This window comes from Buceros rhinoceros, unplaced genomic scaffold (assembly GCF_000710305.1).
Source record: "Buceros rhinoceros silvestris isolate BGI_N320 unplaced genomic scaffold, ASM71030v1 scaffold7415, whole genome shotgun sequence".
NCBI classification, from domain to species: domain Eukaryota; kingdom Metazoa; phylum Chordata; class Aves; order Bucerotiformes; family Bucerotidae; genus Buceros; species Buceros rhinoceros.
The window spans coordinates 1-18,060 of record NW_010414530.1 but is presented as its reverse complement, the minus strand read 5'-3'; the positions used below and the strand labels follow the sequence as shown (position 1 = coordinate 18,060).

The window sequence follows — 18,060 nt, the reverse complement described above, 5'->3', positions numbered from 1 at the left end:
GAAAGAGGAGTCTGAGTTAGTTTGCGTGGGTATTTAATGTTTGCGAACGCAAAGCTGCAAAGCCAATTTTAATTTTTTAAATGCTAAAACTAGCACAATGTTCTGAATAGCATCTTTTCCTCAGCCAGCAAAGCTACCCAGCTGATTACTAACAATGCTCTGACACACTCAGTTGGTCGATAAAAACACGGAACTCATCTTGAAACCAAAACTGAGCTTTTCTCTACAGAACACATTCCTCAATCAATGATGTAACATACCAAACCTGTACCAGATAAACAAAAAAGTAAAAAGACAAACAAAAAAAACAAAAAAAAAAAAACCAAAAAACAACCTCCAAACCACCAGAAGTTGCTAACAGTGTTAACTTTGGAGTGTAACTGGTAAGCACTGAAGTAACTTGGAACTTTATTCATCTTTCTAACCTAAAGATGTTTTAGAACGCAGATTTGTTAATTTTGTTATGGCATGACACTTACAAAGCTGGCTGAGAAACTGCAGGAGAAGGAGCTGAATCTTCTTTCTTTGAATCTTCCACTGCTTCTGGTTCATCATCGTAATCAAACCGATCTAGCAGCTTCTGAAAGAAATTACATTGGGCCAGCTATTTTTTCTGCATCTTATATAATTTGCATCATTTTTCTCCTAACAAATGAAGGACATTGAGGCATCCACCAGACAGTCTTCTGCTGAATTGAAAAAGTTAAACACAAAGAATAAATGAAGACTTACTTTGTCAAACGATGTTTTCTGCTCAGGTGGTGGGAAAGCAGCTTTTTGTTCTGGTGGTTGGGCCGCTGTAGTTTTCAACTGAGCAGTAATAGCTTGAACCTGAGCCATCACAGTGTTATCTATGACCGGAGACTGGGGTTTTTGAGGCTGTTGAAAAGTCTGAAGAATTTGCTGAAGCTACAAAAACATAGATAGTATTAAGTATATATTCTTATATACTCAAACACAGAGTACAGAAAGAGTTGTAGGATACAAACTTTACATCAAACCAGATACAGCACAGGATGAAGACCACCATCAACCTGACTCCACTATGGAGAACTTTCAGCAAGACTAAAAGTCACTGTTTAAATATTTCAGTGGCAAAATTCAGCAGATCCCAAGATTTCAGCATTCAGGCCTTCCACAACCATAAATGTTTAAGCAGACTGAACAATAAAACTCAACACTTTGTTTGATATATTCTGCCTGTTCTTGAAACTTTGTAACTGCATAAATTCAGAACTAATTATTTAGGAATATGTAACTGAATTTTCCTTAAATACCATAATTACTGGGTAGAAGGGTCACAGATCATTCAAATACTGACTTTAACTCTCACAAGTTTTCCACTGAAGACCTTAAGCAAGCTTATTATTTTGCTTCAAAGCAAGGGTGTTACTTCCACCATTTCCCCCCCTCATTTAACATAAAAACTGAAGTTAGAAGAGAAACAAATATAAACAAGTTACCTGCTGTCCTTGTGTTGTTTGAAACAACTGAGCTACAGCTGCAAAGGCATCAGAACTGGGCAACTGTGGCACAGTAGGTACTGAATTAGCAGTAACTTGAGGGGGCTCCGAAGGAACCTTTGCTGGAGGGGGCGGTGAACCTGAGAGTTTCACAGGAATCGAGAAAGAGCCACATTACTCCAAAACATTCATCTTACTCTTCAGTGCATATAACTATCTCCTCAAACAAGTATCTGCAATACCCTATTTAACACACAGTCCTATCTAAACTACCCGAATGGCATATTCTATTCATTTTGGCTTTAACTGCTCCATTCATTGCTCTCATCTGCACATTATATACACTGAGAAAGAAAACAAAGAAAAATAGCTTATCTGAAAGCTAGTCCACTTAAAACGTTAGTTCTGGTTACAAAGTTCTGGATCCGTTCTTCTGGATTAATATTTCAGATCAATCACCTAATGGTTCATTTAAAAGCAAGTGAGTTTCTCTTAATATTTCCTATTTCCTAGCTTTAACTCAATTTTTTCTGAAATGTCTAGTAATAATTAAAGGTTTCTAAAAAATATTTCACAAGCAACTCTTTTTTCTTTGATAAGGCTTGTTCATATGCCACTTTTGCATAAGCAGAAGCCAAACCTGCCTCTGATAAGTAAATCCTCCTACCATAAAAATGATTCTTTCTAATTCTTCCAGGAGAAGACTGCCATTTCCACTGAGCTTTACTAAAATGGAGATCACATTCAAAGACACGCTATAAGCTTTGTCTACATATGCAGCTTTCCCATTCTCTTTGCTCTAGATTGCAATGCCTTTTTTAATAAACATTTTGCCAGTACAAAGTAAATTAGCAGTCATACCATCAATTCCTACATGCTGTGAGCAAATAACTATTCCTTAGCAAACACGTTTTAATGTACTAACTAACACTAAGAGACACTTAAAAAAAAAAACCAGATAGAAATATTTTTTAGTTTGAGACATTAAGCAAATGTTTGCCTTACAATAGCGACTTCTTTAAGCCCATTTATCTGTTTAGAGTTGACATGCAGCAAGCAGAGACAAACATGTTGAACAGTATTTTCCCAAAAGGCAGATGCTACATATAAATATTGGGAAAAGATAAGTGATTGTTTTTAAACATGAATTAACTCCCAAGTTGTTTCCTGTATATATTCGGAAGGATACTTTCTCACTCAAGGGGGAAAATTTACCTTTCTCTCTCTATTTGTTCGTCTAAAGAGACCTTATGAGTCTAAAGTTAGTTTATGAGCTAAACGAATTCTGTTACACATAATGCATTAATGTATTTATTATTATTCATTAGCATTTTTATTTCAAGGCCAGATTACCGCCTCTGGTGCATCTGCATAATCTCACTAAAATCAGTAATTCTGTAGATGAAAGTCTGCGCAGAAGGCACCCAACCTGTTAGCTACTAGTGATGAGACAAAGATGGAAAAATAGTGCTACTCACCTGTCACCTCAGAATTAAACTGCATAGCCATCAGTCTGCTCAGATGCTAAGACATTCCACGCCCCCTCCCTGCCATGTTTATAAAATATGTCCATGGGATACAGTTTCCTAAACACTGCTGGAGATTATTTCTGTTATGCTATTTTGTTGTCTGTCACCACACCTCACTCAATCCCTCACAATTTTTACCAGTCCTCCTCCAACATACATGAGTGCAATAAACAAGGAGGCTACCAAAGCTAAGTCTAAAATACAGAGTGCAAACTCAAAAAGAAGGCCCTTCGGAGAAAGAGAGAACTGTGGTATGCATATTCTCATCTACAATTCAGTAACCTCACTACCAGCTTTTTACGTGGCATAAAATAGGTCAGTGAAAAACTGTGGGCAGGCCATCATTACTCCGCGCTGTAAGTCAGTGGTTTTCAGCCAGAAGCCCATGTAAAAGCCTACTACCAGGCATAAATTTACTGTTCAAGAATTTGAATTTGAAACACCAGCTAAAATGTACCAGCACTGCACACTGAAAGAGACTGACAGCTGCTGCTTTCAGATACTGAGCTGATTCAAAGAAAGATGAAGCTCATAACATTCAAAATCACATTTTAGTGATTCTAATATTAAAAAAAAAAAGGCATCGGAATTATAAAAGTGAGAAACAAAAAAATATTTCAAACCAAAAGAAAAAAGAATCAAGTATTTTTAAGAAGGGACATTAAAGTTGTCTGTTAAGTAAAGTGCACACATGGGTATGCACATACGCATACACATGATATTTTCCAAGTAAGTGTTCACATTCTGGTAGTTTCTGAAGTACAGTATCAGCATTTATTTAGAATGAATTCAGCTGCTCCACATAACTTGTAACAACAAAACTGAGTTTATTAATATGCTGCTATTGAAACTCATAGCAGGCACTTTAATGTGAAAGCAAACAAGCTGTTATCACTTGCCCTTTCAGAAGAAATAATTATAATGTCATTCATACCTTCATTATTAGTAGCATTTTCTGTCATTGGTGCAGTGGCACTAGTTCCTGCTGCCATATCCAGAAGAGGTTGAATTATTTCAATTTTAAATACTCCATTTTTCTGCCAAAGGTTCAGAACACGAACTATTTTACTCTGTGAAACAAAAGCAAGAGTCAATGCTAAATAGAGCTTTCCTAATTCACGAATTCCAAATTTACCCTCCATACACTGAGAAGAACAGATTATAGGAGGTCCACATAATAAGCATACCTATTTAACTACCCCTATGCTGTCACATAGGTCAGCAAGACCTTTTACATGGCAAAGATAAAAACTTCCAACTTATTTTACTACCTGCTTTAATAAAAAGCAACTTCTGTCATTTTTCTAAAACTCTTCCAAAAATCCAGATTTGATATACAATAGAGGAAGTCACATCAGCCCCACCATTTCTTCACAGGTGGTCATAAAGGGATGAAACTAACACCAAGACAGACAGAGAAAATGAAGATGAGCTGGAAAACCCTAATGAAGAGCGGGGCAATTAGACCATAAAACACTAGAACTAAGCTTTAAACTTCGATAGAAGATTGTTTGCTGGAATTTTTTCCTACTAACCCAAACAACTCTATGCTGACACCAGAAAAACCATCTCCATCATTATTTAAAAGATCAGGAAAGTAAGTGGAAAACATTCTAACTGAAAGATCAAATTAGAACCTCTGATTGTCAGCTGTTATTTAGAGGTCGTCTCTTTTTTTAATATTAAGAACAATGAAGCTTTCAGGAACAAGCTGGAAATCAGCCTTTCCTTCTTTAGCCCAGTACTAAACAATAATATCTAACTAGATGTGCTGCTCCGGTTTGAACATGTGAGCAGGTAAAAGCCAGAATACATATTATACTGACACACCTGTCATTTTTGTATACTTAGTCATCAGACTTGCACACAAATACATGTTAAGTACCTTTTACTTCTATTGTAGCTGCTAAGAATCAATTCTCTTCCTTCTTGTTTCAACAATAAAATGTCTCACTGTGACTCAGTTACATCCACCCATACAAATCCACCCGTACTTTCATGAGCTAAGCAATTAAAGAATTTCACGAGATATTTTCTACAGTAAGATTAATAAGAGAGAAAAGTGAAATGGCCGTTTAAAAATAGGATTTTGGTCTGAAAAACAGTTAACTTTAAAACAGCAGCATTTTTTGACTTTGGGTATTGTATCTCTCCAGAAGACTTGACAATAATACGAAGGCCAAAACAAGAAATAATGTAATACTCTTGTTTTCAGTCACATATTAATCTTACAGAAATACTATTTAAAAAGGAAAAAAAAGGGATGAAAAAACAGTAGTATCATTCTCTTTGGATATCAGCTATAGGTGTTGTGTATGTGCAGATCAATTTTTTTATTCAGGTACTGGAAATTCATTAAAGCAAACTTGTTTTAGATAGTAAATTTCCTCTAGTGGAGAGCATCTTAATAATTTTAGCAGCAAAGTATCAGGTAGTTCCATAAAGGAGACGGATAGTCTAATTCACTTAGATTAACAAAATGGGAATCACAAAGACAGAAAGAAGGGACTGATCTATTTTACCAGAGTATTACCCAGAAGCTCCAGAATACCAGATTCAAGACCTAAAGATCCAAATGTTCCACATTAGAAAACTACAAAGCAACAAAGCCTTTCAAAAGCTTACTTGGAAATTTTGGGGAAAAATCAGTTAGAATAATAGTATTTTGCTCTTTCAATACTACAACTAAGAAAAAGAGCAAGTAGGTAATTTTCTGGAAACCAGTTGGCAACTTCTAAAACACACTTGTTGAGAGCCTTTTGAAATTTTTCTCACAGAGCGCATCAAAGCCACCTTCTGTTGGTAGCAACCTGAACCATCATGAATTCAGAATACTTTAAGAGCCTCTGTTCTATGAGCAAGTACAGCACAACTAAGAAAACCAAGGCCTTAAATCAGTCCTGACAATGGAGAGTAGTAAGAAATTCTCAAGTATGTAATTTGTAAAGAATGAAGAAATCAACATGAAGATTTTCCTCAGAAAATACTTGGGAGCAGAATCTTCACTGCCTACAACGGAGCTTCTCCTATAACACTTTCTTTTTGTGGCAGACAGCACCTTCTACAGTCAGTTTTCCTGAAGGAGACTCTTTGGCATAGTCACACTGTTGAAGTGTCTGCACAGGCAAATCAAAACTGGTGAAGTTTGAAAAAATAAGTATTTGAACTAGAACTTTAATTTAACTATCACCTTTGGTAATCTTCCTCAGTATGTTTTACCATTTCATATAATAACATTCGCTACCATGGACATAAGGAATCACATAAGTGGAAACAGCAAGGTAGCACTGTTACCAATTCACAACAACACTGGAGAAATTATTATAGCTGTACCTTGTCTTCAGATGGACAGAGATACAAATACTGGAATGTGGCGGTAATATTTTTAGAGAATCTTGGCCCAAAAACATCTTTGTCCGTTCCAAACTGGTGACGAGACTGACGAACAATAGAGTCAATAACATACAATCCAGGGACTTTATATTCCGGTTTGCACTGACAACATAAAAATAGTTTTGATTATGCAGTGAAACTAACAAAGTAACACGCATTCACCTTACACCCCTACACAAAATCTATAATTATATATTTGGGTAGAAAAAAATACGATGTTAATTTGTTTTCTGCAGAGTTCTCTTTAAGTGTTTTACTTTTGTTTATAGAAATGGAAAAGAAAGGACATGCTCTCACATGGAACCTGGATAGCTTGAAACAGCCTTTACCTTCTCAGTCACTACTTTTAAAGCACCTTTAGCTTGCCAACAACAGGTCTACTACATTATCGTACATACTGGCACAACTTTGCTATCAATCTATCTCACACTCAATGCACTGAACTACTTCCACCAGCTCTATTCCCCAGAATTTAATGCCAAGTCCTTTGCTTTGGAGATCTCTGAAGGACTTTGAATGAAAAAGTATTTTTCCTGTTCACTCAAAAGAACTTAGTTCAGGCAGCATGGTGGTTTGGTTTTAGCGAGTGTTCCCACCTAGATGCTGGGCAGAGGAGGAAGGGGGAATTTCAGAGTTTTGTTTCTCCCCTTCTTAATGTACTATGGAAAACTAAAATGAGGAGATCATCTAGACAAAGATACCAAAATGTATAAAATCCTAACAAAACAGAAATTCCTCCCTCAATCCCTGAATAACAGAAGCCTTTTTTGTTATTAACTAGCATTATTAAAAACATGTGGTAACAGATGCAGACAATATCTTTATTAGTGATTATTTTTTACCTTTTTGATAAACTTCTCTACAATCTGGACAACATGCTTGTAGAGCTGGAAAATAAACACATAATTTACCATCTACTCAATAGCAGCCTATCATTTGAGAAGTATTTTAACTATTTGCATTTATTACTGTTTAGGAAAGACTACAAAATATCGCATTCACATTATAAAAAGAAGTATGTTATCAAGTTAAGTTAATCAAGCACAGAGAAAAAGATTTCACAGGGGCAACAGTCAGAAACAAGCCACCCTTTCTGTCAGAAGTACGTCAGTGTGTACACAAAAGACATACTGCTTCTACAGTATCGGTGAGAGAATTCTGGATTAACCTTCTAAGCAAGTCCTCTACATTTTAATATGCTACGGTACGGTGCAGTTGCATCCCGCAACATTTAAAATTTTATTATATAGTAAACACAAAACCCTAGTGGTTGTAGTATTAAAAAGCAATGATTCAAAAAAATCAAGCTGGCATTTTGCTACTCATCTAAAACCAAGAGATTATATTCACCACCCACTTGTTTCTAGGTAAATTCTTAATGTCAACTGGAATAAAACATCCATGAAGCTAAGGCTGGGAAATCCAGAGATGCATTTAATTTAACTAATAAAACACTGCTACTGTTAACAGTTGCATGTTTGTTCTACTGTACTTTACCTTAATAGCTTTAATGGCAGCTTTTGTGATGAGAATCATTTTTGCTCGGGAAATAGGAGGTTTCATCTCCATCAGTGAAAAGAGCTAAAGAAAGAAAACAAATATTAAAAATGGATTCTGAAGTTTCAGCAGTTTATCAAAAAGAGAACATTTCAGACAACTGACTGATTACTGCCATTCCACACTACGTATCACCACGGCCCTTGAAACAAAGAGACCAACAGGCACATCTTTCTAGGCAATATTCAAAGCTATCCTCCTTGTGAACTAACCCGTATTCATTGATTCTCCAGATTTTGATAAAGCTACTATCAAAGTTCCGTTTGTGACTAGAAGTTAGTATCTGCTAACTTACGGCACAGGCACTGCTAACTTACAATATGAGAACTTGCTATTTTACAAAAACAATATAAAACAGAAATAACTGCAGCTTGATTTAAATTAGCCTGAGTATCTGCCTACCAAACAGAAGTATTAGGACAGCCCGACAGGTAGTTAGACTGACATAATCCTACAATTTTAAAATAATGCACATGAAAGTATGACAACTTTCATCCATCAAGGTCATCAAATCAATACTAAGTTTTTCAAATTATCCCACTATATATGGGCATTACAAATGTCTTTAATAGAGATGTCAACCATTTTGCTTGCTACGATCATACCATACTATTATTAAAATTAACTGTACTGCCTGTTTTGGAGAATCAAAGAGTGGCAAAGTTAATTCCTCAAATAAAAAGTTTTCTAGTTACTAGAAATTACTAGTCTTTATATATGACAGTTTGAGGAATTCTGTGAACCTGACTTACAAAATAATTATGATCTCACTTCTATAAACATAGCCCAAGCACACTATTTCAAAGAGTTTTAATCATATCAAAAGTTAAGAGTGTTAATTCTGTTAGGACTATTAAGCACAAAAAGGGATTCTGCAATTATGATCTCACTTCTATAAACATAGCCCAAGCACACTATTTCAAAGAGTTTTAATCATATCAAAAGTTAAGAGTGTTAATTCTGTTAGGACTATTAAGCACAAAAAGGGATTCTGCATGCTAGATTTAAATGCTCTTAAAAAAAAAAAAGTCTGAATTCACAGAAAGCATATTCTATATTCAAAACATGTAGGATACAGGTAGGATAAGTATGTTCAGCTCTTCAAATCTGAAAGTGTGACTCCAAGCAAAAAAACCTTGAAACTTCCTTTTCACAAAGAGCATCACTATGACTTAGATCTTATGTGTGAAGAAATTCAGTACAAAGCGCTTCCAAAAAAAGGTCTTGAATCTAGGCATTCAGAGAAGACACCACTCTGTCTTCCAGTACTGGCCATAATAACTCTGAAAGCAAGTATTATACCTTCATGTTTCAGAAATTGAGAGAAACTAAAACTCACACAAAGAACTGTTGCAGCTGCTGAAGCACCCATGAAGGGCTGAACACAGAAAGCTGAGGGAAGAGGGATACATTTTCCTCCAGACCCCGGCATCACCTGAACAGTGTGACATTCTTACTGTATTTTGCTTGCTGTAGAGCATTTTAAGAGAACTAAGGGATATCAGTCCTACAGACTGCCACTCACAAACACGCATGCAGACACACCAGAAGACACCGAAATCCAATGCACATTTCACCACTTTCCAGACCACACTGCCTACGCTGCATCTACAGTGAATTCTATATGCTTCATGGGCTGCTGCTGTAATCTCATATAATAATCAGTTGCAGAAACTACACTGTATGCTACAGTATGTTTTTATGGTGTTCTGTGCACACTTCTGTTCTACTAGTCATTAGACATAGAAGCGTAATCCACATTGGCTTTTCAAGACCATTCTCCCTTCTCCAATTTTCCTTCCCATCCTCCAAGCAGAAAGAGAAACCAGAACATCCAATACTACTTTTTCATTCCTCCTTCTATGTCACAGCTCATGGTTAGGTGCTCTGCTGTATTAAATATTATTTTCTATTCTTCCCATAAACTTAACTTCCTATTTAAGCTGTGGCTTACTAAAGGTGGAATCATTATATTTTCCTGAATTTTACTTCGAAATATTCTCCAAAAATCATAGAAAAAAAAAAGACATAATTTGAGTTTGCTCTTCACAATAGAGAAAAAATAGAAACCTTGAATACTAGCCAAAAATGTAATCAATTATTTGTTACTAAGCAAGAGAATAAAGTATCTTCATTCGACAGTGTAATGGAAAGTACGATGTTCTTTAAAAAGTTATTTCTTATTTTTCTATTAATTTAAAGTTTCAAGATAGTTGAAGTGACTAACTTAAGTAGATTTGTCCACTGTCTCAGTTAAAGGGAAAAAAAACCAACGCAGAAGCTAAAAAAATTTTGCCAAGGCAAGTAAAGTAATAACAAGACTTTCAGCACTATAAAATTAAAACCTTAGATCAATAAAATACACAGAGTAGGCAAGAAGGTATTTACTTTCTTACTTCAATTCCTCTTCCAGGAGATATGAAAGAAGAAAAATTGTCCTTCAAGACTGTGGTAGCCAGATGCAAACACCAAGTCAAGACCCTGACTTTTCATTATTAATCTCCATAAAAGACAAGTTCTAGTGCCAGAATACTTGACTTTTAAAGCCACCCAAGCTGTAAGACATACTTCAGCTAACATCCCTGCTTGTTGAGAAATCGCAGTACAGACAAACAGAAACTGTCAGGTAAAAGGAGAGAGGTGTCTGTGAGTTGACTTGTTTAAAAAAAAAAGGCTTAATTTCAATATTGAATTATATTTCTTTAGACAGGCACTCCACATCCTTTCCTTTACACATCAAGAAGCAACTGGTCCTCCAGAAAAAGAACAAGAAGAACAAAGAGGCCAGTGTGAGAGCAGTACTTCAGCGTTCATATTTCAGGAACACAAATGAAAAGAACCAGGAAACTGTGAGAGCTCATAGCAGGACAGAAGAGGACAATAAACAAGTGGCAGTGAAAAATAAAATGAAGTGTCTTAAAATGTATCCCAAGTATGATGTTGCAACAGGGGATGGGAAAAACGAAAATTCCAAGGTGAAAGAAACTGTCAGAGGGCAAGAAAAAGGAAAATCAGCTCAATGCGCTCAAGTAGCAGGGAGGATGCAAGGAAGAATACGGTAGCTTGGAGAAGTCATTAATTCAAGCTGAAACATAGGCTAAGAAGGCAGGAATAAACACGAGCTTTGGAAGAACAAGATTGAGCAGATTGCTGTAAATTGTTCCTCTGCTATCACACACTGCACTCTGGGCAACAGCAACAAACACGTAGCAAAAGCAATGAGGTACACATAGATATTTTCATCTCAGGATGAACTACAGCTGAGATATGCAAAGTGAGATACAAATACTTTTATACATAAATATACACGCACAGATACATATATAAAAATGTATCTATAGGCATATATGTATATGTTTGTGTATATACGTGTACATGTATTTTTCTATACATATACGTGTATTCTACCATCTCTCCATATTGCTCTTTTGGAACGGTGCATAAAAACTTTGTTGTCTTTTTAAATTCTCATAAGATTTTGGAATACCAAATTACTATTTTAAAGCTGATTTTTATTTAATTTTCAGTATCATAGTTACATGTGTCAAAATCATGTTTTAAAGATGGGTAAATCTAAAATCTAACAAGTTCCTTACTAGTTCCTCATGGATTTTCACTGTTAGAAGAGGAAACTGCTCAGAAAGACACCTAGGTACTTTAAGTTCAACTAGACTCGGAACTTCTTTCACACACATTTCCCAAACCAATATGGGAAAAAACCCACCATATTTTCAGAGGATTGTCCTTCCAGTAATACATCTAATTCTTTAAAAGGCACCATGATCAGCTCAAGAAACAACACAGACACAAAACCTTATATTTGATTTAAAAAATAAATAAGATGGAGGTCACAAAGGCAACGATAATTTGCAGCTTGAGAGTGTTCCCAACGTACTGCCTCACAACAGGAGCCTGTCCCTGGAATACTCTGAAAGCTTGACCTGCTAGAAATGACTTGCTGATTTTACTGACCATAACTGGATGTTTGGAGAAAAAACTCCAGCTCCTAGTTGATCCCTACCTTCCTTCCCTATACAGTGACACTGCTGGCTGAAAGAAAAAAGCAGAAGTTTGCCTCTATTTCTACTACCCACTGCCCCCAACCCATTCATTTGGCAATGAAAATTACCCAAAGCATCCCATTCACTAGGATGGGGGAGATAACATAGGGCAAGAGTCAGCAGGGGAAATGAAATTAAGTGAAACTTCAATTTTATGTAAGAACTAATTAATCCAAGGACTATTCAAGACTTTTATCTTTATTCAGTCTTGTTAGTTTCAATAGCTTAAGAAGAACTTTCTCCTGCTGTCTGTGTGGATTCTTTTATACACAAGGAAAAACAAATGTAGAAAAATTAGTAGAAAGGCTTTGCCATGAAGTTATCAAAATCATTAACGCAAATTGTAAGAAAAACCATCCTGTTTCAGTTATAATAGTATCACCTGATGAAAGTACTATGAAATCGACACACTTCCATTTTACACAAGCTCTAGCTTAGGCTACCATTTCAATTTAAAAATCTCAAAATATTTCTGGAATCTCCCTCCCTATATTTGAAAGTCTGTGCACTGTAGCTGCACGTGTTTAAAAGCACCTTGTTTTTAAAGGTAATCATTTATTTGTTGCTCCGCATCAACCAATGTACCACAAAAAAAGTGGAGGTGTTAAAGAGCCTACTAAACTCAAGCCAGAATACAAAATACTGATTCAGTAGTATTTCTGCACACTTTTCACAACAGTATGAAGTACAGCATAAAGTATCTATAAAGTTAAGAACCTAAGAGGCAGAAAAATCACCTGCTCATTTTCAGGCTAATAAATGCAATTAAATAACAAAGACAAGCCACTCATTAAACCACAGAAGATCACAAAAGGGAGGCAACTATAGGACTTGCTCTTTAAATAGAGCAAGCTAGTCACAACCCCAAATTAAAATTCAATGTAAAGTGCAGGAGTACTCTAGAAAACAGTGGCAGGAGTGAACTAGGAAGGCCTTCCAACTCAAACTGTAGCACCTGCTCCAGTTCACCAGCCCTGAGTGAGGTGTACTATAAGGGGTGGGTAAGGGGAGAAGGAATAGGATGATGGCCTTAAGTTTCAGTCTTTCATGCAGCAAATTATTAATTTCTGCCATTCTACAATTAATGCCTTTTGAGGATCTCTTTTACACAGAAACCTGAGAACTACGAGGGGTTTTTTTTGAAGGAAAGGGGAAAATCACTATTTCCAAATTTACCCACAGCCTTACTTTAGAATCCTAAAAAGACAGCATGCCTGGGCACAGCACGTCTTCAGAACAGGAGCAAATTGAAATACAGAAATACTATCAGCTTCGCTTCGTTACTGAATTCATTACAAGAAAACCAAACCAGACTGTGATGCATGCATGCCAGTCGAGAAGGAACCGGAGTGCCAAGGGAAAAACATAAGATACATGATGAGAGAAAAAAGGCAGCTCATACACTTTCCAAACCCGAAAGAAAGGAGGAAGATAACACTGTCTACTAAACTTCTGTCTCAGAGGATCAATGTAAATTCTAAATTCTTGACCATGAGCTCTGAAGCATATCAACTATTAGGTGTGGCTGAAGGCAAATGATGACCATAAAATTCATGGCTGTCAGACTACATTCTTTGGGAAATAAAGTGCGATTTAAATTTGACCAGATATGAACCCCAGACAGTGAAGCTAAACAGCACTCCATCAACTAAGCCATTTCTGCAGCCTAGAAAGACCATTCACAAATTCTGCATCACTGGGGAAAAAGACCGTTACAAAAGACACTCACATGCGAATGACATCATAAAGCTACACAGAACAGAATTTTGTTTTCTACAGATGTTTTTGAAACTTATGTGCCTCTTAGGATCAGTGCTGTGCTTCTACATCCAGAATGTCTCCTGAAAAGCTGTTCATCTCCTTTCTTCTCTTACCAAGAATTTCTACCAGAATGCCCCAGCTTCCAATATTCCTGGAAATAGTTCAGTCAAGAATCAACCAGACACAGCTCTTTCAGGACCACAGCAATGATGACCCTTCAATTACCATGATTCAGACATAAAAGCAACAAAGCAGCTTCCACCTCAAAAGAGCTGTGCACTACTACTGCAGTAATTTCAGTCTGGGTTTCACAGTTCAAAAAAGCTAGAGTTAACTCTGAAACTCCAGTAGCACTCTCCTACCTTGCTCTCCCTCTACCCCATCCAAACAGCATTTGAACGCTGCTTGAGCACTCTCCCAGGACATATGAGAGGCAGCACTGAATTAAAAATACAGCCTAGTGCACCTACTGGAATGGGAATCATTTTAGGCAGCTACAACAGGTAGGAGCTTTAGCTGTTTTCTTAAAGAGACCAAGAGCGGCAAAATGTACAAAAGACCACGTTCATCTTTCCTTCAGCCACAGATATTGGTAGCTGCGTCCTTGCTGTTTTGCCATTCAGCCGAGGGAATCTAACTGAGGTCCATGTATTCCAGGAACTGCTGAAGAACCACTGTGAAGGATATCCTGCTAACCTCTATTTATAGGAGCTGGGGAAGGGAAAGGGAAGAACGGGGAGCAACAGATTGCATGGAACGTGCAAAATGAAGTCTTACCACTAGTGTAAGATAGCTATACTTTATCAAAAATACAACTGCCCAGTTCACTGAACATGGATAAATAGTAAAGAAGAAAGCTGCAGCTCTAGCTTTAAAGAAAGAGCCCACAAAGTATCTATGCTGTTTGTGATCCAGGCACAGTTAAGTGGGCTATCAGTTGTTTCAGTGGTACAGATTAACTAATACCAACCTGAGACACATGATTAAGTGAATATACTGCATTACATAATACAAATACAAAATTACAAAATCGAAGACTTGACTTTATTCTACTTCCAGCAGCAAGATTGTGAAGAAATTTCTATTTCTAACCTACAACCTGTAAACTACCCCTCAAGTTTTTCAGATTAGAGGAAAGGAAAGACATATCCCCTAAATTAACAGATGACAAGGATTAAAATCTTTATAAACCATGGTGGATATATGGTTTGGGTTTTCCGGGTCTGGGGTTTTTTTTGTTTGGTGGTTTGGTTTTGTTTGCTTTTTAGAAAAATGCTTGTTTCCTTAAAAACATACTTCTATACCATTATCAAGTTACCTTTTGTAATTACTTATACTGTACTAATAATTTACACCACATATACACCTAAGAGTACATGAAAGCTAACTCATTCTTCCGGGATACAGTTTGAACTCATTTCCTCAGGGAAAATACACTATACTAGGTAACTGTCAAATCCCCCCTATTCAGCTGGTAATACCTGCTCAGAGTACAGCTGGATAAAAATAAAGCAGCAAACATGTTTGGTCAATACAAAAAAACATGCTTGCTCCTGTAGACGAGTGAGATTTTTTTTTTAAGAGGCACATTTACTGGTAATCTTACATTCAAAATATAGGTACAAAGAACAGGACTAAGGGAATGGGCAACACAATTAAACAGGATCAAATTATGCAACCCGTGTAAGTTACCACCCATTGCCAGAGCCAAACTAATTGACTCTTAGGTGTTCTTTCCTCGCTTGCCACAATTGCTAAGTGCAACCGCCTAGCTTAAACCTCTTGTATTTAAGCTTGAACTCACTATTCAGATGGGCAGTTAAGATCACAATTACCTGAGAGGCAGAAACTTGTTACTTCACTGCAACATAATCGTACATACCGACAGAAGCCTATAACCCAAAGGGCAGAAACTTAACTTCCGAGTAGAATTGGAATCTGTCGGACAGAACAACTGATGGTTTCTACTGGACTGGGTGAGCAGATTCAGCCAAACCAAACCAGTTCAAATTGCAGAAATAAAAGTATTGCTAGTGCTTTCCTCTTCCTAAGGCCTTTTGTCTGAGGATACCAACCGAACAGCTTAGAGGATGCCTCATTTACAGCCATGAGTTAAACTTGGACCTCCCACCATTCAAAAAATCGCCGTCATCACCAAAACCACCTCAAAACAATGTCAAATTATCGTATCACCTGAAGCAGTAAGTGGCATCTCCTCCTTCATGTAGACCAGCAAAGAGCTGACAGCTACTACAGAAGAGACAGTAAAGCTGGAAGCACACCACCTCTCGCACACACGTGAACTCCAGCGCAGAACTCATGGCTGCTGCAGTTAAAGTTGCCATTAAAAAAATCCGCAATTCTCTGTCTACAATGGTACTGTACAGCCAGCAAGGTTGGGAATTCCTGACTCACAGGGTATTCTGTAGATAGCCCAATCTTCGCTGTTGAAGCTATCCCACTCTCAATAAAATAATTAACTATTCAGTGAACAGACGCCTATGCATTGTAAGACAGTCTTACAGACAAAATGAATTCTCGCAGACTCACTAGCCTGTGCTATTCCCACCATTCTATGAATAACTTGAGACCTTTTGTAAAACAGGTCTTTCACTTTCTCTGCTTTCACTGAGAAAATCCAGAAATGGAACAATATCTGACCGTAAATCTTATCCTCCTCAGAAAAGTCTGAGATGCTTCACACTTTACTTTAGTAAGTATTGTTTCGCATGCACAGCTTCAGGCAACAAATGCTGGACAGCTAAGAAAACAGTTTAAGAACGGGATTTTATGTTCTGAGCTAATGTCATAAACATGCCTTCTGAGAACAGGACAGTAATTACACAGAGCGTATATTTATTAACATGCTAGCTTTAAGCCTAAGTAGTCCTGTGCACTAGTTATACACATAAATGATTGCAGAACAGGGATTTTAACAATTACAGTTTTCTTCCCCATAACTGATGTTCAAATGAAACCCAGTGTTTTACTACCTTTCAGCAGGCAGCCATCAGAATTTCACTCAATATTTGACTGTATCAAACAGAAGTATCACATTTTTACTACATCTGAGAAGATGATGTATGAAATAAAACATGCCCATTTCTAAAATGGAGATCAGTCACAGAATATCAAGAAGCACTGCTTTCACTCTAAAGTCACACATACTTTCACCACCAGATCAGCAGAAGAAGTGGTTTTTATTATTTCAGAAACACTAAGCACTGTCTGTACGATTAAGTTTTACCAGGTAGCAACACGCTGAAATGAATGAAAGCAATCGTTTGCTAGAATTTCTGTTAATATTTAGGCAGGTAAGAATATTTCTGTTTTCTGTTTACATGAAAATTGAAAACGCCACATGCATGCCATTCTATTTTAACATATTTGGGAAGGGTGCTTTGTACCCTTCCATACCACTGGTTCGCAACGGCACAATACACCCATAATATGGGCAAATAAATAAAAATAGAACTGTTAACAAGAGGCATACGCTATCTACTTTTCTTTGTATTTCTATAACTGTGTCAAGAATGAGTAGATTTTCAGTTGTGTATGTGTGTATGACAAGCAGTTGCAGAGAGTGAACTTTACACAGCATGACTTCATCACATGAGAGTAGTCCGCCATTTTTCTTGTTTCTGTCCAGCAAACATGCACAGCAACCTAACCTTCAAAACATAATAAACATTCTGGAATAGGCTCTGGCTTAGTTTTAACTGATTATCCGCAATGAGAACATGTGTGTTCTACAGTCCATACAGGATCTGCAAAAGTCAAATTGTCAAACTGAGGTGGGAGTGCCATCTAATTTAAGAATCACGTTAAGTCCTGTCAAAAACTTTTTAAAGTAGAGGCTAGAGTATTTTGTTATATATTACACAGAAAACAATCACAGTCCATTTTGTTTCCAGTTCCGATTGGCTGACTAAGGAAAAAAAAAAAAAAAAAAAAAAAAAAAAAAAAAAAAAAAAAAAAAAAAAAAAAAAAAAAAAAAAACCACGAGACAAGGACCTTCCGTATACCATGAAAAGGGGCTGAACACCTTATGCTTTCCAACCTAGCTCCCATGTCCCTAGTGCCGGCGTTGATCCCTTAGTCCCATCCCATCGTTTCTATACAGAGAGAAGCCCCCTTCAGTTTTCCCTCTCTCTATTTAACCTCCAGCCTACCCTACTTGCCGCCTGTTCACATGGCAGGTCGCTCGTCAAACCACTGCGAGGAAATAAAAGTGCCCTGCACCTCGAAAACCCGCTTCCCCCTCCTTAACAACACGCTCTCGGTAGGAACGCCTTG

The 18,060-nt window shown here is 37.0% G+C and overlaps 1 protein-coding gene across 1 annotated transcript in view; it reads right to left on the bottom strand.

The window, feature by feature from the left end:
- The window catches only part of SCAF4 (SR-related CTD-associated factor 4), a 33,742-nt gene extending 25,780 nt beyond the window's left edge, over positions 1–7,962 (bottom strand). Inside the window, exons 1-7 of the mRNA XM_010137121.1 lie at positions 7,883–7,962; positions 7,228–7,272; positions 6,326–6,487; positions 3,927–4,062; positions 1,464–1,603; positions 733–909; positions 480–580 (exon numbers count right to left, since the gene is read on the bottom strand). Of these exons, the coding sequence (XP_010135423.1) occupies positions 480–580; positions 733–909; positions 1,464–1,603; positions 3,927–4,062; positions 6,326–6,487; positions 7,228–7,272; positions 7,883–7,954 (833 nt within the window). The 5' untranslated portion in view covers positions 7,955–7,962. The remainder of the gene's footprint in view (positions 1–479; positions 581–732; positions 910–1,463; positions 1,604–3,926; positions 4,063–6,325; positions 6,488–7,227; positions 7,273–7,882) is intronic.
- Between the last annotated feature and the right edge of the window lie 10,098 nt (positions 7,963–18,060).